This window comes from Lampetra fluviatilis, chromosome 10 (genome assembly GCF_964198595.1).
Source record: "Lampetra fluviatilis chromosome 10, kcLamFluv1.1, whole genome shotgun sequence".
Lineage (NCBI taxonomy): Eukaryota > Metazoa > Chordata > Hyperoartia > Petromyzontiformes > Petromyzontidae > Lampetra > Lampetra fluviatilis.
This window is the reverse complement of record NC_136284.1, coordinates 6,750,402-6,777,465: the sequence shown is the minus strand read 5'-3', so window position 1 is coordinate 6,777,465 and position 27,064 is coordinate 6,750,402. Positions and strand designations below refer to the sequence as shown.

Sequence of the window (27,064 nt, the reverse complement as noted above, 5' to 3'; positions counted from 1 at the left end):
ATCAAATGATGGCGGTGGACCTGTTGGGTCATAAAGAAGTTATAACAATAATAAAGAGAAGAACTGCATAATCTTTCCAAGCCATCTTATCACAATATTCGAGAGAGAAATAATGTACGTCTGAGCAGAAATTAAATAAATCAAGGGTTCTGATTGAGGGCTTCAAGCATTCTATCAGACATGTTCGACAAGAGCACATTCAGATGAAACACTTATCACTGTGAGCGCGTGTGTGCTCGGTGCGTGTGCGTGTGTGCATTCTCGTGTGCAGTGTATCAGTTAAATTAATATCAGTCGGGAAAAAAATGGGCACGGTTCTCATGATTTTGGTTATTTCTTGGCCGTATGACAGATCAACTCACGTCTCTGCAAATCCTAATCGAGCGCGTTGGTTTTTAAACACAACTTGCATAGGAGCACCCCAACAAATGCTCACGATGACAGTTCCTATAAGCAAGTTGAGCTGAGTGATGCTCTTGCGGGGATATGTAAAGTCTCAGGGCTTTAGATGCATTTCACCAATGTGAGCTTTGTACAGCCTCGGGGATTAAATTACAGTGTTGAAATAACCACACGGAAGTGTGAGTTCGCGCAACTGCTAACATTTATAAACATCGACGGCTAACGTTTGTGCCAATGGTATTACACGCATTACTTTGGGTTCATTTTAAGACATCCATTAATGTGCGAAAATTCTGTTGTGCTATAGACCATGTTATATTTTAATTTCATAATGCTCCACTCTCATGGGTTCATATTATGAGATTTCTATGGTATTGTGCATTGCTGTGCGAGTGTGAATTATGCGTTATAAGTCAAGAGTATTATTGTTATGATGATGACATCGATAATAAATAAATGGCAATGATGACAATAACGAAAATAATTCACTTCGCACACATGCAATTGCTCATCATAACTGACATCTCTTGCATGCATACACATGTTTACATGCTTACATGTGTGTTTTGTTTCCCCCCAAATGTATTTTCAAAAAATATAAACACAAATTTAGACGTATTGGTGGAGAGGGTGCAGCAAAAGTCAAAAACCATATGAGCCACACATAAAATGTCAAAAGGTGAAAATACGAGCTGAGAGCACTGCTCCAGTCAATGTGGAACGCGTTGAGGAACATTCACGCATCCTATGTGACACAGATTGAGACGCTTGTGTAGGTGACTGCTTAAAATTTATATTAGTTCGATACATTAGGTGTTCGCGCCATTCTTATAGCACAGAGGGTATCACAAAGGCGCTATGTTTCGCACGTGACCAAAGTCTGCCACCATGGGGCCATATTGTAATGTGTGTTACGTCCAATTAGGTCATTTGCAAAAAAAAATTCATATTTAGCAAAGCTGGACCATAACCCCTGTGCACAATGGCCACACTTTTCGAATAACATCGCACAGGATCTTTAACATCCACTATGAAGCAGCCGGAAACATTTGTTTTTATTCAACCGCAGTATTAACCAGGGTGGTAGCCGGGCTCAAACCGTGAACCTCTCTGTAACAAGCGGCAAATGCATTACCGCTCGGCCAGGGTCTCAGCCCTGTTTGCTCTTCACACGTGTGGTTCCTGATTTTTCCACACCCCGTTATGTTGAGGCTGTATGTGTGTAATGTGTGTGTCTAAAAACAGGTCCCATATTGTAGCTGCTCACCCCAAGCTAGAAATGCCCTGATAGTGACATTCTCTTTGTGCTGTTCGCCTTTTGGCATTCTCTGGTCGAACACTTTAAGACTAGGCCCTAAAGAAAGCTGTCTCTGGTGAGGACCAATCAGTTTCAAAGACAATGCATCATATACTATGAGAGCATGTTTTGTTTGCGTGTTCACCACAAGTATATGTGGTTAATGCAGACAGGATTCCTTGGCTTCTGTTTGGTGTTTTAACATCTTAACACCTGTTTTATTTTCAGAAAGGGTTAAACTTATTATTTTCGTGTAATGTGTTTTGTTTGGAGAGCAGTGGTGCGACGAAACCGGCGACCCAAGTTCAATTCCTGCTCACGGCCAACACCTGTGACGATTATCTGAACTGGTGCTGGGCCTCTCCTCGGTCGACTCACCCTCAAATGAGTTCCTGGTGCCGTGTGTAAACATCATCACTTGGGAGACAAAGGCGGCCGGGCATGGTGCTGGCCACCCACCACATCGTGTGCCGTGCCGGCCTTGATAGGTCCTCGTTAATGACACATGCCCCAACAGTATGTTAAGGCTATACGGGAGATCTCTATCTTTGTTATGGTAGCACACACACACACAGCCTTAAGGATTCGGTGTGTCCTCACCTTGAAGACCTTGACCTGGCAGCTGGCGGAGTGCAGGTGCTCTGTGTATTCCCCACTCTCGTCCTGCTTGAACGTATCGAACTGGATTCGGAAGGGCACCCCCTTCTCACCGCCATGCTTGCGCGGCGTGAACTCCGTGCTGATGCAGTTCACCTGTACGCAGGTCACGTCACGTGACATCGAGAAAAGCCGACAGATTATTTGTTTTCCGTGTTTGCCAGTTTTTTTTATCGCCAAACGCTTAAAGGAGTTATCTAAACGACCGAACTCGTTGCTAACATTTGTCGAACCAGTATCACATTACGACTTGAGTCATGCAATTGCTTCCACAGTCTGGGTTTTCAGTCAGCACTTTTTAATAAATATTTGCAGTGAGGAATTTTAAATATGAGCACGATTTGTGATAAGAGCGTACGAGTGACATTAATGTACCGCCCAAGCTAATTTGTACAAATTGTTGTGTCAAAGATACATGAAAGATATGCACAGTTTAAAGATTCTTGCAGTAGTCTTACAGAAACCGCGGTATGAATGGGATATATTATTATTATTACTAGACTTTTGCACGTCCAAGGACGGGTGTATTGCAGTAAATCTTAAACTTGCAAGTGAAAAGCAGACCGCGACGTGATATATTCATTGCATCCATTCGTGTGAAATTTGTAAGGCCGCAGTGACATAGACTTATTAAATTGAAAGGTTATAACCCCTTGTTCATCATGACGTCCTTTTTACTTCTACGTCTCAACAGCGTTACGGAGATCGCGTGACGTGAGGGTTCTGTCTTTGTAGTGAGGGTTGTAAGTTGACGCTGAGGAGGGGGCAGGAGGTGCCTCGCCCCCCCATTGTGGAGTGACGTCAGCCGCTAATTATCATTAATGTGGGGGGGGTGTCCATTCGGAGTGCCGTCACCCACTCATGATAATTAATGAGGGGTGTCCATGTGGAGGACGTAACCTGTTCATTATTATTAATGAGGGGAGCTGGTCGACGTGGAGTGACGTCACGCACATTATACACTGACATTCTTGGGTAAATATAGTAGTAAATTGCCGGGGAGTGGAGCGTTTACACAGTAGTCCGCACACTTCGCTTATCAACTCTATGACCGGAGTTCCATTCCCACACTGGTTGGCGTCGGTGTGGGAATAATATCTCAACCATTCCTGGACCTGCTCCCTTCCTTCACCAACCCACACTGACCACCATGGTCAAACAATCCCCACGAGTGACATGGCATGTAAAGGTTGTCATGGTGGATTGGCAAAGGGCTATAAATAGTATGTATTACGATGATTATTATTATTTCAGAGTTATCGAATGGTCGAGCTCACTACTGCCCTGGCCGTGTTACCTGGATGAAGGCGGATGAGCGCTTGGTCGGGTCCCAGAGGAACTCGACGGTGTTGAGCTGAGTGGGGTTCGTGCGTGGGTCCACAATCCCCACGGAGAGCGGCACGTCTAACCATGTGCGGAAGAAATACGGCAACGAATTAACAAAATAATTATCAGCCACAGCACGGGCTGGGGATACATTACCATGTTTTTAGCACAGATTCACTGGTTAATAGTGTGGGTGCACCAAAAATGTGTGCCGTCTGCTGCTTCAACAGTGAATGTTACAGATCCTGTAACAGGTCATGTGTGTGTACGTTATAGTCCACATTTGAAAATGACACGTAAATTACCTAACTGGGATGAAGCAATATAGCAACGGCACTTCCTACCGTGAAGCTACTGCTGACTATGGCTCTCTGTGAAACAGTGCCTTCGTGATGGACTTGCACTACAAGATGGGGGCAAATATTAAATGACTCTTCTTCTTTCGTATGGCATAATGAAAAGGCAATAGTTTTGATGCATGTTATAGTTGAATGTTCAGTTTTGTCAACCAATCCAAGGAGGCAGTAGACGGCAACACTGCCAAGATGTGCAAGAATGACGTGTTCGTCAGTGACGTGTTTGTTGGTTTGGCTTGCTCTAATTCTAACACCAACCCTCTTTAGGTCCAGTGTGCACGTGTAATACAGAAGCAGGCAGCCAGCTCTGCATCCTGCCACCTTCTCTAACAAAGATGCTCAAAGTGTGGCATCCTTGATAAAATCTCACTGCAGGAGGAGGCTGTTAGAACCCCTGGTGGGTTGGGTAGATATATTTTCTCTCTAGCTGCAAAAATCCTCAAAGAATAATTTTAAAAAGTACGTTTTTCACAATGCTGGCTGGGCACCCCCCTTATTCGAAACACGTGCATCTCAGGCGGTGATATTCGGCGGAAAGATTAAAAAAATTGATAGCGTGCCACATTTTTGTTCCGCAGTGCTTACCAGCGCAATACTGCTGGGCTCTTTGAATGGCATGCAGAGCAAATGCTGACTTGCAATTTCAGACCCAGTCAACGTGTATGAGATTCCCAAGAGATTTGGTAGATATGCATGGCATTTCTTTTTTTAATTTGTCACCTTGGGAGCTAAAAGAAGTGAAGCCTTAATTCTGATAATTGGAGATCCATTGGTCACCAGTGGTGGCTGGCAGGTCAGATTTTTGGTGGGCTGCTGTGAGAAGGAATTGGGCCTTTTTTTCTCCAGGTGTGGAATTATTTTCACCCCTTTTGCTAAATTAATTAATTGGCGAAGGATGGCAGCGCTCGGTGGGAGTGGCTCGAGTCGGTAAAGGAGATTCCGAAATTTGGGGTAGACAAAGCTGCCCCCTCCCACCCATATTTTGAATCGATTTGAAATAAATATTTTTTAAATGACGTTAACGATTTTTTTTTGGGTGGGGACACCACCCCCTATGCCCCGAAAAAAGAAATGTGGGCGGCTTTTTGACGTAAAGGCGGTTCTGCAGTTGCCAAAACCGTGGCAATTACCAATGTCAAGAATGCGGTCTCCTGGGCGATTCCAGCGCCAACCCTCCAGCTGCTGGTGCTCCGTGTACTGCAGCCGCCGGTCGTGGAACACGACGCGCACGATGCTCTGCACATGAGCACACACGCCCAGCAACGCCAACCGTGAGATACAAGGCCACCGATAAATGCCTGGGGGTGGGTGCACACTACTGGGGCAGTGTCCTGCGGTTGCTCTCACACCGGAGTGTGGTGTTGTGGGGATGGGCTAGTGGTATTTGTACGTGTTTGGGTGATTTGTTTACCTTTGTTGTACTTTGTACTACTATCATGTTTTGTATTGTTGTTGTAACGTTCTTACCCGCCCCTACTGGACATCTGTGAAAAATAGCTTCGTAGCGCATCGGATGCCTCCGGTATAAATATATATTTGGATTCTGAAGCGGATAAAAAAAAGAGGGCAATCTCAAGCACATTTGAGCTTTTCGTTTTTATTATGATTCGTTGTGCATAATGTCTATACTGTATTGTTTTTTCATCGGGTCTGCAATCACTTCCATCCTGAAAATGTATCACAGATACTCCTTTGTTCTGGCTACATTGAGATGTACTGCGTGGGAGGCTCTTGTATAAATAATAGATGACGGTCAGACCCCAGATTGCGCACTGAGGAGACAGCGGGTGGCGGCGAGGAGGTGTGATGAGCCATGATTTACGTCCTGGGCTCGCTGCGAGCGATCCAGAAGGGTGCAGCAGATGCCAGCGACTGCAATTCTCAACCAGCGCAATGTTTTGTTATTTGTTATTGTAGCCAATGTACCCGGTGTGATTAGAAGGAAGAGGATTATTCATCACAATACATTACTCTTATCTGATATCACACATGGGGACATAAGTTATCGTGCAGCATTCTTTGCTACCATCAAGAAAAGGTTGCCAAATCAGTTAATGACGTTCATATTTAAATAAAACAGGATGGACTTTAGTTCAACGCCAAACTCGGGCACAGTTCCAGGGCTGATGGATAGGGGAGGGAGGGAGCGGTGGGGGGTGGTTGGTTCGCAAGGGTGGAGGGTGGGAAACGCGGCCCAAGAACAGCGCGTCCTGGTGGCGTGCATCTGCCGGTTTGTTTTCAGCGTGCCTTTTGAGAGACGGTGGCTGCGAGCATTACCTTCACGAGCTTCCCATTGAGCTCAGCCAGCTCCCCGATCTTCCTGTTGTCCAGCAATCGCACTTCGTACGACTGCCCTACGCAAGTGTAGGGACGGCACGGCAAGGAACAGGAGAGATGGCACAGCGTAAACAAGGCAGAACGGTATCGCTCGCTCTTCCACAATTTTAAGGGGTCAAAAAACGTCAGCGGGAGAACTGGTATTATGGGCTGAGCATCCGCGGACAGACCGTTCCGAAATGTCTTGGCAGTGACGGTGGTTAACGTAAACTCACGTTGAGTTTTAACACCGCTTCTCAGCCGTTTGGCTCAGTGCAGTTATCTGTTTCAAGCGTAGTATCTGATGCATAGCACGTTGGGATTGCCTGTATTAATGGGGGTTGCCCACTGTTTACGTACGGTGTCTTGATGTGCAGTAGCACTTAGATGCTATGTTCATCTACGTTGTATTGTACTGTCCAGATTTAATGGTGCAGGAAACATAGGTCACTGGTTATTACTGTGGGTTAAATATCACAGTGACATCGCCTGAGATATAGGTATGTGGCATTAAAAACAAAGTTGCAAAGAAGTTAAATTACATAATAAATCCTGCTTCATATTTTTTATTACATTTTTTTACTTCATGAACCTCAGTTGGATTCATAGTAGTTTCGAGAAGAATTAAAATATGGCTTGGGCACGTGTTGAGATGAGACAGAGAAGATGCGTTTAGAAGAACTATGGAGATGCCATCAGTGCAGGGTGGCAGGAGGAAAGGGAGACCGAGGGTGAGAGGGAAGGATGCTATGAAACGAGATGTGAGGAGAGTGGATGTGACAACAGAAGAGGCACAGAATAGCTGCTCATGGGGAAAGAAAATGCAAGTCGCCGACCCCGGGCAATAATGTAACTTCTGCCATTTATGTGCTCCCTGTCATTCGGGTCAAAGATCAAACAAAACCTGTGCCATGGTTCAATCCCTCATTCGTGCAGCCAGGCACAACGGGGGTGCGCTCACCCAAGTCAGCGCGGCTGCTAGGGCAGGCTGTTCTGGCGCCACTGGGCCGCATCGGTTGCCATGTTAACAACCCCGAAACACTGCGACGCGCGAGATGGAGCGATTTCCAACTTTTGGGAATAAATATGCGAGAGGCACCGACGGCAACAAAGCGACGCGTGGCCACCGACACGAGCGAGAGTGCGCTGGGGCGCAGGGAGCGCATCTCACTCACGACATAAACCCGATGCCACAGTTGGCATCGTGTGGTTGCAGCATAATGCAATGGGGAACGTAAAAAAAAATCACACACACACGCCAAGAGAAATAAATTATTAACCGACCGCTACGCATCATTTTTACTTCCTGATAGCGTGTGCCTAACGATGTCGTTGCTATGTGGTACCAGCATTTTACGCTCGAGCGGGATTGCCCAACGATGAAATCTAAGAGCGTGCGCTCGTAAAGTGCACTCATGCCCATCGAGTCCTCCTTCCCTTGCGGAGCTCATGCAGGTGCTCTCTGCGTTCTAGTCGTGGAATCCATCAACTTATTCCACTCCACGTGTTGTTTTTTTTGCACAACGTACACAATCACACGCGCTACACCACCTGTGCAGCCGAGGCAGTGCCCACATGCTGGTGCAGACTGCGTGGACACCCGTGACCGACATCATCACAGGTAGCTTTATTAATCTGCTGTCAAAGCGCGAGAGGCATTCAATATCCAGAGGCTGTGCTGTCAGCACGGGCGAGAGAGAGAGACGGTGAAACTAGAAACACTTCACGGAGGTGGCATTTGATGCATGTTTGCAGGGGAGGACAGCGAGAAGAAGGACTGAGACTCGACTTAATTACCACCCTGCACCCAATACCTGTCTACACGTGAGCCAGAAATCAGCACAAATGTCAGTCTGGCCAGACTCCGTAATATTAATGGCGCTGCTAAACTGTGACAGAAAAATGCACTTTAGTGCTGGAAAACGCCACCTCTACTGAACATGACCACACTCAAGCCCTGAAATCGTTGAGTCGTGTCCTTTGGGATTGCACAGAGCACGTAAAACTTTGTCCGGCACAAAGGCTCAGGTAATGACAACGTGGACTGGTCTCATGCTACCCTTTGCTCTGAACATAAGGCTTTTTAAAAGCGAAATCAATATGGGTCATCTCTGGTTACTGCTGCATCACTTGTATTGCATCTGAACATTCGGAACCCCGTTGACAAACAGCGTTATCAGGAGGTGGGGCTGACTGGTCAATTAGCATTGTGTGTGTAACTTACGTTGCACAAGTTAATTGTAAATCGGACACTGAGGGACGCCAACGTCACACAGAAGGTTCTAGCTCAGCGTTTCACGTGGATCTTGCCAAACAACCCCATGAAAAAACTGAGATTATATGGCAACAAACACAGATATGACAGTTGCCTTACTTGTGCCGAGTGCCTATATGCGTTCATGGAAGAAATATGCAACCCAACAAAACTAAAAACTCTAATAATGATAGGTACGTCTGATGCTTCTTTAAATGTTAAATATGTAAAGTTAGAATCAATTGCATTATTACGGCACTCTAATACATCGATGCAGTGACATCAGTCGAGTGCTATGCGGGAGCAGCTGGCCACGATTCTTTTTCATTAGCCATGATCTATCCACTGCTGGATGAAGGCCATCTCTCACAGTCCCGTGATACAACAGTCAATTTAGCTGCCGCACGCTCGTTGATTAAATGTTTTTTTTTTTATAAAAAATATATTTTTTTCATATAGAAAGTTGAAATGTCTCAGACAGCCTGGGACCCAGGGCCTGAATAGCTACAAGATATGGGCCATTCGTTTTTGGTTGGCTTCTCTCTTCCCTTAAGATGGGTGTAATCAGGGATGGAGGCCGACCTGGAATAACACTTCCGCAGCTGGTACACACATCCTCTCGGCGGCGTGCCCGTGGCCGCCAGTCACACACCACCTACTCCAGTCTACCATCGACGCAGGAAATGTTCGGTCAATCGGCGGGCAGCAGCAGCAGCGCGTACCCTGGTTGAGGTAGGTGAGCGTCTCTTCGTGCAGCTTCACGGCCGGCGAACTGGCCGCGCACATCACGTACTGGAGCGGCGGCGACTTGGAGTCCGGCTCGCTGGGCATGTTGCTCTCCTCCTGCTTGAAGATGGGCAGCGCCAACACGTCTCTGCAGACGCGCACGCACAAAGAAGAGCGTGGGAAAATTAAAAACAATGCACGCGCCGCCGCGGCTATGCAGGTGAAGGGGGTGGGGGGGGGAAGGTGACACACGTGGTCATAGGTGGCTGCCGCAGACTGCTGAGAGCTAAGCATTTTTTTTGTTCGTTGCGAAATTTAATTTCGCGGCGCTCGCTTCAGGCTGACAGCTTTTCAGAACGCTTGAACAACAACAATCCATGTCGGCAATCTCTCCATCGGCGGCAGGGGCATCTCGACCCAGACTGTGCGGACGCAGCCCGTCAGCACCGTCACTCGTCGCGCGGAGTCAGAGGTCAGCGGCGTCGATCCCCTCTCCTCGGACAGCGCCACACGCCGCTCGCTCGCACGGCATGACCAGACAATGCAGGCTGGCTATTACATAATCCGATTAAACTTTTCGAGATCGTATCATGGCCAAAGCTGTTGATGCCACCATGCCGACGCTTATGTTCATGTTTTTCTTTTTTGTTTGTTGCGGTTGCACCCGATTCAAGAGCCGAATGGCTCACAGGGCTATACCTAATAAATGAACTTGAACTTAATATCTTTTTACTTTAAACGTTGTTCATTAGGGGGAGCGGGCGGGCGGTGGCAAAACGGTTAGCACACAACCGTGCCATGAACCATACGACCCGAGTTTGAATCCCGCCCACGGCTAATATCAGTGGTGAGTGATGTCTGAACCAGTCTTGGATCCTCCCTCTTTACCAACCCACGCTGGCCAGTGTTGTGTTCAGTCAACACAGCCTCAGTGACCAATAGGGGGTGAGGAGGAGACCTTGATCCAGAAGTGGATTGGCCAAGGGCCATACGTGACGATTATGAATATTCGTCATCATTCAACACAGCCTCCACAAGTCGACACTCTGTTCTACATTCCTGCGAGGAAAATATCCATCGAGAATCTGCACACGAGTTGATATATGACTTAAATGCTTTGTGTAATGATTTAAAAACTAATTGTGCGAATATTATACAATTGAACTGTATTATAACTGCATTTTAACTTTAGGGTGATTGATCAGTGTGAAAATGTACCTTGCACCGCATTTTTTTAACGTTTTTACAAAATCTTATATCGTAACAAGCTTACATTTTACTGACAGTGGAAATGTTGCGCGAAATGTCAAAGTCTACTCTGCAAGTGGCCACCAGAACCTCCAGATAATGGGGAGAAGAGAAAGTTTAATTGAAATCTTAACTGCTATTCAAATTAACTTGTTTTCATTTCTATTAAGCGTAACGTATCATATTACTGAACTTAAAAACTCAAACCCGTGAACAACACTGTCTTATCTTCTTGGTTCTTTCGGTAAAGTCACGTAGAAGGGAAATAATAAAATAATATAAATATAACATAATAAAATACATTATTATGTTTTATTTTTATTATTATAATAAAATACATAATGTTTTATTTTTATTATTTTATTACTTCCCTTCTACGTGACTTTACCGAAAGAACCAAGAAGATGAATCCCTGCAGTCACGAAAGCTTTAAATCGAAACACTGTCTTATCATCATGGGACCTCCCTTGCCAGAATAAAAATATAAGAATAGGCTTTACCCTTTCTGGCAATAAAAACAGGTATTAAGATGTTAAAACACCAAACAGAAACCGTTTGCAAGGAATCATGTCTGCATTCACCACATATACTTGTGGTGAACATGCAAAAAAAAACATGCTCTGATATTATATGCATTGTCTTTAAAACTGATTGGTCCACACCAGAGATAGCTTCCTTTAGAGCCTAGTCTCAAACACTGTTAACACAATCGGCTTTCGCAAACCAATGTCGTGATTTTCTATATATTTGTCTTAGGCCACGAAATTATCTTACCAAATCTGCGTCGTGAAGGCCATCCACCACCTGACATAGCCAAACAAATTGTCACATGTGCCACACACAAATTTAACACCAACCCAAATAGTTATTGATTCAGCTCGCCTGTCAATAAAAGTTAGCAATCAGATACGACGATTTGTTGAAAACTACATCAAACATAACCAGGACAAGATCCAGGAAGTCAGGATAACAAGCCATGAAGTCAGAATAAATTAATTGTCGTACTTTTAAACATGGAGATATAATTTATCTTATCAGTAAGAAATGAATGTTCGTTTTGTTTTGGGACAAACATAACCTCTGCTTTGCGCCAAATATTGAGATTGAGATTAAAGCTGATAATTAGCTTACTTATTTTGGCTTGGTTTTTTTTTTATAAATCATACAATTATATATACTTTGATTTCAACAATGTAAAAAGCATGAGGACGACTCACGAAAATGACAAGATGAAAAAAATATAGATGAATAGCGATGGAAAATGTATAATGGTGGATGATGATGCGTGGTGACGCTGCCGATGATAACGCTGCCGATGATGGTGGTACTGCTGCAGCCAATAATGATGATACTAACAGTGCTCTGATGATGATGATCATGATGGCACGGCTGCTACTGCAACAGCTCATTATAGCTCATCAGATGTCTTCATAACTCATCGGATTCCTCCAGGATAAATAAATATTATGATTCTTACGATGACAGCCGAGCGTTACATGTCACCCTAGGCTGAACCTGGCGGTGTTCAACTTGTTTACAAAAGTAAACTCAGCACGGAGGCAACAGCCACTGCATCCAGCCTGGAATTTGCACACAGTCTCTCTCCTGACACCAATGCCACAGTGTTCAGCGCGCCGCCACCCAACCCACCACCACCACCTCTACCCGTCTGGCACAACTGATAAGGGGATGCACGTGTGACGACACCAATTTAAAGGACGTCGCCCGCTTCCCAACGTTGCCCCCCCCCCCCCACTTGCCCCCCATGGTGAATTCACGCTGCCGCGGGCCGATGCGGGGTAATCATTCGTGGCGTTCAAGCTGCGCGTTAGCAGTGCGCCAAGCGCGGTGCTTTGATGACCCAATTAACGCGCCCACACGCAAGGTTCAGGTTAAATGAAGTTGGTCAAATATTTGATTTGTTTCCCGAAACAAATAAGCGGCGCGTAGAGGAGGTTAATTATTCGTTGAAAAGTTGGGGGATTTTGTTGTTGTTGTTGTACTCAATTTATGAGTAACGCGCGTACGGCCCTTTATGCAGCAAGACGAATAACTACTACACGTGGCTGTGTGCGCGTCCTGTGCGTGTACTGTGAACACGGCTACCCGAGTTCGATTATCCCGCTCACGACCAAGAGCAGTGGCGAATATTTGAAACGGTCCTGGGCCTTCCTTAGGTCGTCTCAGCCGTAAATGAGTGCTGCAGCTGGTGCGGTGCGTGAGCACGTGAGCACTGGGGACACAAAGCAGGCTTTAAATAGGTGCTTGCCAACAGCACTTTCCCCAACGGTCTTCTATAGGCTACATGGGGGATCTTTGTCTTTTTTTATTTGACCAGAAAAAAACGCAACCCCATGTACCATGCTAGAGACAGCTCAGTTGTAGATATGTTATTAGCCACATTAAAATATTGTGAAAGGTAATATTGCTACGACTTAATGTACTGTATTGTGATTAAAATGTACAACTTTGCACGTGCATAGTTTTCATCATTACAAGTAATAATTTACAGAACTGTTAATCCACTGCTGGATGAAGGCCTCTGGCTGAGTTCATGGCGCAATGCGCCGCTCGCCGTCCCCACGTGCACACACCAACTACACTTTGAGTTGATTTAGCCTCTTGCGCCCAAGCGCTTCATTGATGCTATGTTTTAGTCAGATGTGGTATCCATCCACTTAATGAATGGAGCGCTGTACTTAAGCGTTTATTCAGAACGTATTACGGCGCCTCGAGAAGAGCGATGTGACTAACAATGGACCATTTGTCGTCACTGATATTCCCCCCCCCGCCCAATAAACATTAAGTGCTATACGTGTATAAAGACACGATTACACACCCTTCACATACGGATGGTTTGCTTCAAGCACTGTTCCCCGCCAGACTCGACCTATGAATAAGCAGAACGTTTAGCTCCTTACTCTTTGGTTATTTTTACCTCCTTCCCACGTCTGTCCCTCGACAAAAGACAAGACACGCATTTTGTAGACATCGCATCGTCCACGCGGGCCCGCTGGGAGTGCGTCTTTTATCAGCAGGATTTTGGTTCAACACAAGCAAAACTGTGGACCGGTTTCGACATTCAGTGTGCCATCAGCAAGTCGCGAAGCGTATTGGAGAATGTTCAAATAACCGACGCGACCAGTGGCTTTACAAAAGGGCCGTGCACAATGTGGATTTCAGTGGTCTGTCTGTATCATGCGTTTTTATAAAGAATGTGTTTTTTTGTAATGTTCGATGAAACTCCAAATTAGAATATTTATTGCCGCGCTTAAGCAGGTGATTTAAGCGCATGCTTTCAAGGGATACTAAGGCCACCGCGGATAAATCGTTCAACCAATACACAAGCGCATAAGCCGACAGCCCCGAATTCGTTGCGACAAAAAATGGAACGGCCTAAAACAATCAATTGGTGTTCGATCGAAGTGGCTTTCGTACAACACGTGAAGTATGCGGACACTGGGGGGATGGGATGGTGGGGGACACGTCAGACGACGTCTTTAGCGAGCGTTTCAAGACAATCACCGGCTCGAATGTTAATGCGCAAAAAGCGCACTCAGCACCACGCTCACTGCGGGCTGTGTAAATCAACCCGTCCCGTTTGAAGATCGCTAATGAGCGCAGGGGGGGAAGTCGACCCCACCACCACCATCATCCTCCATGTGAACACGGCAGCTCCGTTTCATGTGCGGAGACGCGGGCGTAACCCCCCCGCTGGTGCCCCTCGCTCACCTGCCCCCGAGAGGCGCCACGCTATCGGGCCGCACATCTCGGCAGTAAAACGTAGCGCAGAGGACAGCGCAACGGACGGGCTCAATAAATACAAATCAAGAGTCGTAAATCAACAAACCGCGCTACCTACCCTTCTTCTTTTTCGTCTCGATCTCTCTCTCTGCAGTGGTTGGCCGCGGAGGATTTTTTTTTCACCAGGTAAGGCTCAATGAGCTAAATGGCTCTTTTTCAGGAGCGACCTGGCCACAAATGATAGCTCGAGGGGGTCGGTAACCCGCGGTTCCGGAGCCGCATGCGGCTCTTTAAAGACTGCTTCGTGACGTTATTTATTAAAGATCACCGTTCTCGTATTCACACCACCACAGTGCATTGCAGCTCTTGAAAGAGTTTTTATTTTACCGAATTCGAAAAAAAATGCCCCTTCTTGTTCATTTGGTTGCCGACCTCTGTGATTGCTCAACGAAGTAGCTTGTCATCGATGTGTAAATTGATAGCAGCCAAATTCTCTAAACGCATGTTTCTAGATGTTGTGGGGGTAAAACTGGAGGAACCGGAGAAAAATCCCCACTGCCACAGGAAGGAGTGACCTGGCCACAAACGACAGCCCAAGGAAGTGGCTTATTGCGTGGACATTTATTGCAGCCAACTACGCTAAACGAATGATTCTAAATGTGGAGGGAAAACCGGACGACCCGGAAATTTTCCACGTAATTACGGGGAGAACACGCAAACTCCAAATATACAACAGGCGTCAGGGTCGGGATCGAACCCACGACCTCCTGTATACCAGGCGAGGTCGTTAACATATCGCCACCGTGGCGCCCCAACACGTCATCCCACTGGCCTCTCAACTCAGGTAACCCTCAGTCTTAGTTCAAATGTAAATAGCTAAAGCGAAATGCATGTTCCTGAGTGAGCATCGAGACCGTGGCGCCCCCAATTACCCACGAGCCGTCCGACCCCGTAGCTGTGATGGGTAAGAGTGGCTGTGAGGGTCAGAGGAGTGGATCGTGTTAAAGTGGGGCTGGTTATTGGGATCGGCGGAGGAAACCAAAGTTTGGACACAATTGATTTTCCGTAACAGTTTAGTCAAGGTATACACAAAAACTGTTGGGGCAAGTGATGTTAGCGAGAAGCTATGCAGGCCAATATCTATACAATATATTAAGGTGTAATACAACACAATATGAATGTGCAGTCCTAATTAGGGAGGCCTTCATTCAGCAGTGGACTGACAAATTAAGTTTGTGTTAATCAGCTGTTGGATAAAGGCCTCCAAACGCCGCGTCGGGTGTTTGACCATACTTCACCACACTGGGCAGTGCGGATTGGCAGAGATGGAGGTTCAGATTATAACTCGTCGCTAATGCTGGACGGCGGTCGGGAATCGAACTCAGGTACTCGGGTTAATAGCGGAGTGCGCTAATCACTGCACCACCGATCCCCGCACGCAGACACATACATGTATTGTAACCAGGTCAAGAGCGTATTCAGATACATTCGATTTGGCAAAGGTGACCTCGGTAACAGACAGAGCCTTAGTTAACAATTTAACATTCAGCGGCACTGTACAATACCCATGAACATTATTAGCACTGTGATAATGAAACCGCGTTTCTATGACATTTCCATAAATAATCTAATCCAAACAAAATACATTCCAATTTCATTATCATGCTGAGACACTGAGATCATTTCAAACGGCGACATAATTGTTTTTCTTTGACAAAAAAATATATGCATTTATAAAACGTCCACGTATAAACCAGATATCACTCGCCTTTGATGTTAGCCTTGAGCGGGATTCGAACGGCTTCGAGCTTTACTTTTCACTCGCGCGAAATTGATGATCATCATCTAAACATAGAAAATTGTCCACAACGTGCTTGCCCCACTAATCCTCTCCACTACTCACCATTAACCGTGCACTAAAGCGGTCTCCTGGGTGGACATAAACCGAACAAGCACCGCGTCCCAAGCACACGCGTCTTCTCTCTACCCACCCCGTGCGTTCCCCGCTACCTGCCCATTCCCCATGCTACCTCCTCCTCCCAAACACAAGCCACCCATGCCCGCCGCGAGACTCGCTTACCGCAGGTAGCTGTTGGGAGGCGTGTACTGGTGATAGTGCTCCGGCTGCGTGTGCCAAAATAGCATCTTGACCCGGCGGGCAGGTGGCGGGTGGCTGGGACTTGGGAGAATCGAGCGAGGAGGCGCTGCGGGTGATGGGAGACGCGAGTACGAGCTCGCTCCTCGTCCTCTTCTGATTTGCCTCGAGCGAGCAGAGCAGTGAAGCGCGCACCCCCTAACTCAGCCCACAAGGTACCCTCTGGGTTGCGCACAGCACCTGGCCGCTCGCTCTGAGCACAACTGCCCGAGACAGCCGATGCCGCTTATATATAAAATGCACCCCCCTCTCCTCCACCTCCAGTAGACACAAACAAACGCGCACACTCTCACCTGCGCGACAAGCACTTCTCCCTTATTTGTGGTTGCGCCCTTCCCCGATTATAACCACCACCCACCCACCAACCACCACCACCCACCCACCTACACTCCCTGTTTAATGAAAATGTAAATTGATTTTGGGAGTCCGATTGCCGCGGAGCCGCGAGTCGCGTGCCGCCGCCTGCAGGACAAACGCGGCGCTCACAGCGGGGGGCGGGTGACACGCGGGTGGGGGCGTGTGTGTGTCTGTGTGGGTGTGTGTGTGTATGCGTGTGTCTGCGTGTGTGTGTCTGTGTGTGTGGGTGTGTGCGTGTGTGGGTGTGTGCGTGTGTGGGTGTGTGTGTTGGGGGTGTGTGTGTGTCTGCGCGTGTCTTCGTGTGTGGGTGCGCGTGTGTGTGTTGGGGGTGGGTGCGTGTGTGTGTGGGTGCGTGTGTGCGTGTGTGGGTGTGTCTGTATGTCTGTGCGTGTGTGTGTTGGGGGTGTGTGTGCGTGCGTCTGCGCGTGTCTTCGTGTGTGGGTGCGCGTGTGTGTGTTGGGGGTGTGTGTGCGTGTGTGTGTTGGGGGTGTGTGTGCGTGTGTGTGTTGGGGGTGTGTGTGCGTGTGTGTGTTGGGGGTGGGGATGGACTTTGCAAAGCCACGGCGCTATCAGTGCCGTTGCGATTGTGCGTGAGTGCGGTGCAGCCGCATCGGTCCAGGGGCCAGAGCGACCCAGGTGCCCGGCCTACGAGTAGGGGAGGGGGGACAGAGTTCCCCAATTCCATCCCCTTTGTATCGGGGGCCTGTGCCTTCCACGCTACTAAACGCCTCTGGTTGGTGTGTGCGCGTGTGCCAATGCTGCGGCTTTCAGGCGCTATTTGCGCTGCGTGTATCCTACAGTTAATACAGTATTTACATACTGTATCATAATTATAGCTGAGATAGCGTCGTTTATATACATTGCATCTCAAAAACGCTGAACATCGCAAACTACATTCACAATTTGACATACGATGTGTGTAGAAAGATAACAAATTACAGCCATGCATGTGTCGATCCACTGCTAGCATGAATGACTTCCCACGAAGTTGTCTGATCATAGGAGTTGGTGCGATGACTATACTTCACCACACAGGTCATGCGATGCAGGTTGGTGAATGGTGCTCAGAATCGGTTCAGATATCAGACGCCACTCACGGTAACCGGGCCCGGAACTCGCGAACATCGGTGCCCTCGTCGCGGTTTGTTGCGTTAGGGCGAGAGTCGAAACGTCGGCGTCATTCTGGACAAATGTACCCGGGAGCGCGCCCGATCTCGTCTCATCACTGAAAACGAAGCAGGTCCCAGAGGCTTGGCACTTGCTGTTGTAGGCATGGGGGGGGGGAGCTAGGGGGCGAGCGAGCCCCGACCACGGCTAACGTCGCTCGCGAGGGATATCTCAGCCGCTCCTGAATCTCGGACCCGCACGGAGCAGCGTGGTCCATCATCCACATTCGAAAGACGTGGGGAGTCGAAATCTTCATCTTAGCATGTTGATTTGGCCAAGGGCTGTAAAATATGTTGTTGTTGTTATGATTATTACACAACACGTTTACAAATGTATCCACGCGTGCGTTGTGTGTTGCGGTGTGGCATGCCGGTGATTGTATGTGTTTACGTAGGAAGCCGAGATGTGCATCTTTATTGCCCACAATGAGAGACAAAGTCCGCTAAATTACCAGGACACGGCGTATTATTAGCACGAGACCACCGTCACCTTAATGGCTCTGGGACCGCGATGAGAGGGTTTAGCTCGTGGCTCTCTGCGGGGAGGGAGCGCAGTTTCCCATGCAGCACGCGTTACACAAACGACCCCACGGGGAGTGGAACTCGACACCACGCACCGCACTTTGTAAATCCACTGCTGGATGAAGGCTGCGTGTCGATCCAATCGTGGGGGGGGGGGGTGTGATCGAGAATATTCCGCGCCGGCCAGTTCGCAGTTGGTGTATGTGGGGAGCACAGTTACTCAGCAACCGGTTGGGATCTCGATCGCCATTGATGTTAGCCGTGCTCGGGATATCGACATGTTCGTAGCCAGGTTCACAACGCGGTGCGTTAAGCACAGCGCCACGCATCTTCCCTCAAGTGGAACACTCTTGGTCATAAACCAATCTCCTTCCCTCTCCGTGTCTCCACGTGGGAATACCGCACCATTGTGCTGTATTTTTATTTTATTGTATCGAACATTCTTGATCGTCGTATTTTTGCGCTACAACCCCCTTATAGGGGGAGTGCACTTCGCAACGGCCTCCTGGTCAACCGGCGGTAATTGCTTGGCGCCCTCGAACTCTGCAAATGAGACCCAGAAAATTTGCGTCAGTCGAGAGTTTTCGTGATCCAACAAATCCTGCTGGCTACCTGAAGCGTGGACGTCTTCACAAGTCCGCAAGACTAACGTGCGTTTAATGTGTACGCGCGCAGACACGGAACGGAGAGACGGATTTGTCGAGCTCGTATTTGCGACCCGGGGTAGGAGACGCGGCGAACTGCGCTCTGAACCCAGCAAACCGCAGTTCGATCGCGGGCTACGGCCACCATCAGTGGCGAGTGACACCTGAACCTATCCCGGCGACCCACTCGCCGCCCCCCTTCCCCCCCCCTATTCTTCGTCACCAACATACATCGTCGAGCGTGGGTGAAGTATGGTCAAACACGGTAGGAAGTGGTGCGGGTGCAGGGGGTGAAGGTTTGATGCAGCAGTGGATTGATAAAGGACTCTACGTTATATTCTTAGGTTTTTTCGGTAAAGTCACATAGGTAAAACACTAAAATTAATAAAAGTAAAATAAAATAAAAATCACGACGTTTCGGAGGCAACACAAGCTTCCGTCTTCAGGTGGAACCGTCAAAGCCACGACAGCTGTATCAAGTAAATGAGAGATTACAAGAGCTACCACTCCGTATATATAATGGTTGGAGAGGGGGAGGGCCAAGTACGGCAGTTTCTTCTCCTCGCCACTCTCTTACTACAAGACGCCGCGTCGCTGCGACCCCGTGCCTGGAACTGCTACGAGTGCTGGTCACGCGTCTCGCAACATCATTCCTCTCCGCATAGAGCTCCATCCTCTGTGATGGAGCTCTCTGCGCGCACGTTCCTCGGCGATGTTTGCTCCGTGATGATCAGCAGAGGGCGGTGCAGCAGAAGCTATTGTTGTCCTGTACACCCGTGCTTCCCCGTCTTCACCAACCCCGGGCTGACAAAGAGCGGGGAAGTATATTCTTAGGTTTTTTCGGTAAAGTCACGTAGGTAAAAAAATAAAATTCATAAAAGTTAAGTAAGGGTCAAATAACCCCAAAACGACCCGCACTAACAAGGTGTCGGGAAGCCCACATCCAGCCGTGGATTCATTTCACAGACGTATTACTCGATACATCACACAAATCAAACGCAGCGCTCTCATTAACCCTCGTCGATACATTCGTAGTCTTCGTCGTTATCATCAATCACGATCGATGTGGTGCTGTACATTACACCGATTTGGTAATTCACTGCGAAATGGAGGCCTCCCCATGCCGTTAGACCATACTTCACCACGCTGGTCAGTGCAGGTTAGCGAAGGGAGGCGGAATATCGTGGTGGGGGGGGGGGGTGCAGGACCGGTTTAAATGTCACTGGTGCGGGGTTATAACTCCAGTGGCCGGATTCACAGCGAACGCGCTAACCACGGCGCCACCACTCCCACCGTAAAATATCGGCGAGCACGTGGTGGTGGGAGTGGCTTTAAGCGCCCATTAAAGCCACATAACGTGACATCAGCCTCCACTTGGCATCTTCACTTTGAAATTAAATATTGTTTCATAGTATCGGCCTATTGGCTTGGCCTTCCAGGTAGGCAGACTTGAGTTGACCAGCAGCCAGCCGAATGCTCAAGCGAGCAAACTCTCGACGGGTTTCGACCATCTGGGTCTCATCAGCAGAGTCGAGGCACGAAACAAATGTCGCTGGTTTAATCTGTAAGATGCACTTATTGTTGTTGGCGAGGGCACTCCCAAGCACACGACGGGGGTGGAGTGGGGGGGGCAGCACCACGAGGCGCCAATCATCACGTGCGGCGGAGGGCACATCTGACGGTAGATTAACAACTTAAAAGTACTGTGTACTACCGTTTGGAACTGAGGATTCCGTTACCTTAAGCAGGGCTGGGTTTCGTACGGCGCGTCGACCACACCTGAGCGATCTGCCGCAACTGAATCGCGTGTGTGCAGGTCTCTGTTGCCAGTTGCGAGCAGTTGAGCAACTAGCCGCTCAGATGTTGACAAAGCCCGTTGCAGGCGATTAAGTTGAGCGATGATTTCGAGAGTGATTTGACTGCGCACACGGATTGCTCAGGTGTCCACTGCACGCGCTTTTCCTGAATAGTTTTGTTCAGGTCGCTGGTAGACCGGCAAGTGGCACGTGCCGAGTAGCTGCAGCCATAGCAAGATGAATACGGAATGCGGTGTGCCAGGTGCGCAAATGTTTTTTTGTGGTCGCCGCCCCAGACAAACGTGAGAATTCCAGCCCTAACTTTAACCATGGCACTTGATGGACACTGTGGTACTGTACTGTATATGGATTAAAAACACGGACACTGGAAGAAAAGTGTTACAGTGACGTGTGTGAATACCTGCAGTGTATGTTCAAGGTTGGTAAAAATGTATAGTTTGACGAAAAAAAGCAAAACCAAAGCTTGCAAAGAAGCATGGGGGTACACTGGCAGAGAGAAGGGAGCACATCAATCTGGAAACATGGATAATTAGAAATTCTTAATTTTGAGACAATTGTGCTTGATGATGATTAAGGGTGAGATTGGTGAAGTATTGGCAGCCGAAGGAGAGAACCACAAGATGCCCACCACAGAGGTGGACCAATAAGGTCTGGGTCTTACACAGGAGCAAGATGGATTGTGGCACTGCGTGACCATTTGGGATGGTGACGGCATGGAGATGCACGCATCTAACAGTGGATTGAACATGGCTGATAAAAACGATGGTAGACTGAGAGGCAATCTTTACTCTACGCATGTTTACATTATTTTCAACGAGAGATTGATGTCCGATAGATCGATCGCATTGCTATACATAAAGGAAAGATATCACACTTGGTTTAGGCTATCAATTACCGGTGTGAACTGTGATGAGTTTTACTCACTTCCACGTCAGTTATACACGTTCTCACAGTGTTTTGTTGTTACCCGTTACATTTCCAGTTGTAAGTGAATTAGACCACGTGTGCTGGGATACAATTTACGAGATCCGATGCACATTTGCTTCCAGGACTGTTTTGAGGTTGAAATTATGAGGGTTTTTTTATGTAGAACAAAAATCAACAAAATCGCATCTTAGCTCGTTGATTTTCGCGGTTGTGCCTGCACAGCCCTCGTATGTGTTTTTGAGTTGTTGCAGGTGTCGTTCAGCATGGTGTCCGAAAATTCGCTAAATGTGCTGGGAGCTTAACATCGGCCAGCCTACTCCAGACACAATCACTTACTGACGGCAGTGCTGTACAATCCAGGGACAACGCGAGATGCTCAATTCATTTGCTGAAGAAGCTTCCGGCACGTGCTGCGAAATATCCGACACCGTGCCAAAGAGCACGCAGCACAATCCGAAAAGACATTGGAGAATTTGCACCTTCGTTGCAAATAAACAAAACACATCATCACCTCCAGCATCCCTCTCCCAGAAAGACACATTTTCCAAACTACCTTTTTTAATATCTGTACAGTTTATTAAACACATTTAAGGAAATACATCTCAATTAAATATCCATCAGAGAATAACTCGATATATATTATCTCCTCCATGCAAACCCACCACCTACAGCAATATACTCTGTGATAACAGCTGCCACAGTCAATACAGGGTGCAACTTTGCAATGTACATACTTTATATATCTGCCAATTATCTAGGACAAATTTTTTTTATCTTTTCTCAGATGATCATGCAATGTTCATTGTAAACCAGTTAAAAAAACAAAGCAACACCAGAGCTTAATTTCAGCCAGGGCTGTGCGGGTCATCTACTCGGATTTTTTTCCTGCACGCAGCACACCACATCCACAGTAGCTCTCGTTATGGCTGTGGTTATTAATCACGTGCCACCTCCCAGGAATGTAGCAAACTGTGGCAATACATTGCGTGAAAGATTAAGCCCTGGGCAACATCGTGAGCAAAACTGTAGAGTTGTTTGCCTCCCCAATGATAACCCTGTTTGCCCATAACATGTATCACTACATTAGCAGATATATCTAGTATATGGGATTAGGGATTAATTAATATATCTATAAATCTGTATACTCTACTCCTAATTAATAGCATTATATATAAAGTTTTAATCAATGTTTTAATACATAAAACGTGTTTTCCTATAATCTGTCCACCCACTAAAAAGAGAACATTTACAAAAGTGAGTTGTGATTTTATTATAAATTAAAGTTCTCAAATTAGCGACCTGAAACCAGGGCATGACACGCCAGTCAGCCAGCGACAACATCAGCCGGTGTCGCACGACGTTTTAAACGTGGCACAATTTTTTTTGTCGTATTTTTCTGCGTTGCCCAGTTAAGAATTCTTTTTTTATGAACATAAAAAACACACGCACACCGTTTTTCTTTTACATTGACAAGAACCCGCGTCAATTTTAAATAACAAACGAGCTACTCTAACTTGCGACACCACACACGCCGCGCGTCATGTCAAACTACAACTTCACGCGACATGTGGCAGGAAACTGGAGAGCTACCAGCCAGCAGTGCTACACACACAATCTTGCTGCCGCGATTGTTCATCAGTAGCGAGTCTGCGTCAGGCGGAAGCTCCCGCAGGATTGCCATTTAGACACTAACCACCGACTCTATGTTACCGAGACATCACCTCCACTTGAATTACGCTTCAGCTCTAACGCTATGTTTTGTTGATTTATGGTTGCGATGGAGAGGTGTAATGTGGAGGGAGTTGTTGGCTGATGAGCTACGATGGAGGGTCCTTTAGTTTTCTCCTTTTGTATGGTGGGGAGTTGATCGATGGCGTTGATACTGTATGTTCACGTGAAGGTTGGTGAGTGGGCCGGGGGATGGCTTCAGGAGTAGCCTCGTGGATATCTGAAAAGCTGTCAGCGAATGATCGAGGCGCGCAGTGCCACGGTGATGCTAAGCCAGACACATCCTCCCCCCCCACTTCAGACTGCGGTGTGACGACCTTAGTTTGCGCGGCTCGTGGTCATTAAAGGAGGGTGGCGCATGAACAACAAAAAAACAAGAATGTTAATGCTACTGTTTTGGCCCAAGATTGATTTGAATAAAGTACGGTAAATTCTCTGTTTATCTAGGAATGCCTCACTGAGTCTGAACATTTTTTCCACCTGCTTTGGCTGCTTGATCTATTCGATTTATTTTTAGTTATTGTTGCATGTGTGAGAAAACAGAAGTAGTGGAAAAAACCCCACGTGTAAAAATGACTAACAAATTTAACACAGTTCGATATGCAACTTACTTGCTGTACTATCCAACAGGCATCTTTTGTTTGCGAAGTGCCTCCAAGTCGCCAGATTACAGGTGTGTGCTGCCACTTCTGAAATTAGCCATGGGACTGATCAATGTCCGTACTTAACAGCAATGTGACTATGAATAAGTTTGCAGATAGAGCAGTGCGTCTGAACGATAGTTGACTCGGGTGGCTAGGACATGCCGTAGGAAGAGAGCGAAATCACATCGGAAGAAAGGTGATAAACAGGGCAGAGACTGAGAGGTAGGCCGAGAGAGCAGTGGCTCCAAGTGGTGAGTCAGGATGTGAAGGACTGTGGAGGATGTGGAGAGGATGACCCAGGACAGGAGCGAGTGGAGAAAGAGGAGCAGTGAGACAGAGCCCACATTAATTGGGAAAAATGCCAGGAAAATGAAGTGGATACAGTCTTGTATTGAGCCCCTCTTGCCACTATTAAATCCATGTCTGTGACTTCAACCCAATAAATATCACGACCTAATCCCTCTCCACTTTCTAGACTAGAAAATTATATCCAGCAGATGCTGCTATTCTCAAAATGATTGAGTGTAATTATCGGCGGGCAATCTTTGTGGTGCTTTTTGAAAACCTTACGTGAAAAACATCTACGCAAACGTATTCAAACAGGGATTCCGCCTGAAGAGCACACACGACTGAGCGATGACTCCATCTCCCGATAGTTATTGTGGCAGCATGCATATTACAACATTCACCATCGTCCCTAAACATATCGATGTGCTATGAGCCCATGCTACCCTGGCAAGAGTCGTTCACCAGGTGCCTCGGTGGTATGAACGGGATGGCACGACACGGTACGCGGCTACGCGAGTGCGCTGCCTAGCCTCTGTGTTTGCTGTGCACGCACAGACGCCAAACACAGAGCAAGCAACGCAGCATGGCTCGAAGATGGCAAAAGGTGGTAAAGCGATACAAATGCACAGACGTGTCAATTCACGTGACTCTGACTAAGATTAAATACGACGCACCGGCAACCTCCTACATTAACGGACAATTCCAACGGCCAGCATTCCAAATAACCCAGAGATGTGTTCACGAAGTGGGCAGCAATTTCTCGTACATTACACTTACAGCACTCCGGTGGATTTTAGATCAGATATAACAAACGAGTTGGTGTGAATGACAAAGTGCGAGCCTATGTTATATTACATTAACGCGGGCATGGTTTGCTCCACTATACAGTGGCATTATACTAAATGCTGTGCATTATGACATTTGGAGAAAAAAGTGATAATTTAATTAACGACCGTGACAGCGGCTCAGATATGAGTTAAACTATGTATTGTGCTGAGAATAATCGAATAAAATACACATCTTAATGAAGATCTTGGACACTGACCAATTTACTTTTCCACTCGTGTGCTGATGGAGCAACACATGACAGTTAAATTTCACGACACCTGACCCCAATGCTCTCCACAACCCACTCAGGCACGACACTTCTAAGGGGGTGGACCAGCTCCTGCCCACCAGCACAACATGCAGTCATTCTCTCTGCGTTCCACACAGCCGTGCCACTGCTACATGGATAGCCACACACACAGAGCTAATTCATCTGAGCCTGGCCACCGGCTCAGTGACATGAAAGTACTCCCCGACCCACCGCACCGCATCCACAATCCCTCCCACTACAGCTGTGGCTACCGCTTACTGCGCCGCTGCCAGCCAAAAGCCACACGGATGGCTCTACACGGCGCTTAACTTTTTGACCCGCTCCTACTGGACATCGGTGAAAAAGAGCTTCATAGCTCATCGGATTCTTCCAGTCGAAATAAAGATTCTGATTCTGACTTCAGCGGGGTCTGTCCGGGATGGTGACTCAGAAAAAATGTCTGCACCGGGCACGCCACATCCAGCAAACCTGTCAACTGTGGCCGTGACCATTGTCAATGTGCCACCTACTCCAGACTACTGGCGACCAAGAAAATACGCAGTGAGAAATGAATCCCTGGCTATCCGAGGACACTCGCGGTGACGGTGGGGACCCAAGTGGGCACGAAGGCACCGTCATTCAAGCAGAGAAGGTGGGCGGACAGCGGGGGGGAGTGTGGCGCACGAAGCGGGGAGCTGCATGCCAGGTGCCGTCCCCCCGGCTGTACAGAGCACCGCGTCTTGCGGTGGTTTGTGATGGTGGCGGCGATGACGCGCTCAGCTCTGGCCCGGCATATCGGCCGTGCTCTCTCCACTGGAGCCTGCCTGGGCTCGCTTAATGTACAGATTCAGCAGCTTCATCTGTGCAGAGAAATGACAAAATGCAATGGCAATGATGCGTGCAGCCTGTGATGCTTGTCTTCATCCTGTACCTCGCAAGCGTTGTACAATTTCACGGGTGTTATTTAATTGTTTTTACATGCTCATGGCAAAAACGAATTTAAGTGATTGGCCAAATTTCGCAATGCAGAACTCCTCCTGAAAAATAGTCTTGATACTAAGTGTGGCTTTCCTGGGTAAATAATTGCCATTTTTAAAACAATACAGATTCTGGAATAAAATAAATGGCACGTGAATTTAAGTCGATTCATTACACGAAGGAATGTTTACATGGCTACCTGCTCGTATCAAAGGGTGGGACTGGAGTCTGCACATGACCTTCAGCGTTACATTGAAGGAGTGTTCACCTATTACAGTATTTAAAAGTGCGGCTGTAAAAGCAACGATTTCCAGTTTCTTGCTACGAGATGAACACTTCCCATCTGTATAAAACTGCTTAATGCCACTTAAGTAACCCCGCCAGAGGCAAACAGAAAAACCCCTCAGCGCCAAACATTAAACGGTTGGTTATAT

At 47.4% G+C, this 27,064-nt stretch overlaps 2 protein-coding genes across 9 annotated transcripts in view; both read right to left on the bottom strand.

The window, feature by feature from the left end:
- Positions 1-16,806, bottom strand: part of TFCP2L1 (transcription factor CP2 like 1) — a 29,359-nt gene extending 12,553 nt beyond the window's left edge. For all 4 annotated transcript variants that reach the window (XM_078860326.1, XM_078860327.1, XM_078860324.1 and 1 more), the window contains exons 1-6: positions 16,407-16,806; positions 9,331-9,482; positions 6,316-6,392; positions 5,169-5,274; positions 3,654-3,760; positions 2,300-2,452 (exon numbers count right to left, since the gene is read on the bottom strand). In XM_078860326.1, coding sequence (XP_078716452.1) covers positions 2,300-2,452; positions 3,654-3,760; positions 5,169-5,274; positions 6,316-6,392; positions 9,331-9,482; positions 16,407-16,471 — 660 coding nt within the window. In that variant the 5' untranslated portion in view covers positions 16,472-16,806. The remainder of the gene's footprint in view (positions 1-2,299; positions 2,453-3,653; positions 3,761-5,168; positions 5,275-6,315; positions 6,393-9,330; positions 9,483-16,406) is intronic.
- Positions 16,807-22,476: 5,670 nt separating this feature from the next.
- Positions 22,477-27,064, bottom strand: part of LOC144934498 (CLIP-associating protein 2-like) — a 77,729-nt gene continuing 73,141 nt past the window's right edge. For all 5 annotated transcript variants that reach the window (XM_078860317.1, XM_078860321.1, XM_078860322.1 and 2 more), the window contains one exon: positions 22,477-26,512. In XM_078860317.1, the coding sequence (XP_078716443.1) occupies positions 26,429-26,512 (84 nt within the window). In that variant the 3' untranslated portion in view covers positions 22,477-26,428. The remainder of the gene's footprint in view (positions 26,513-27,064) is intronic.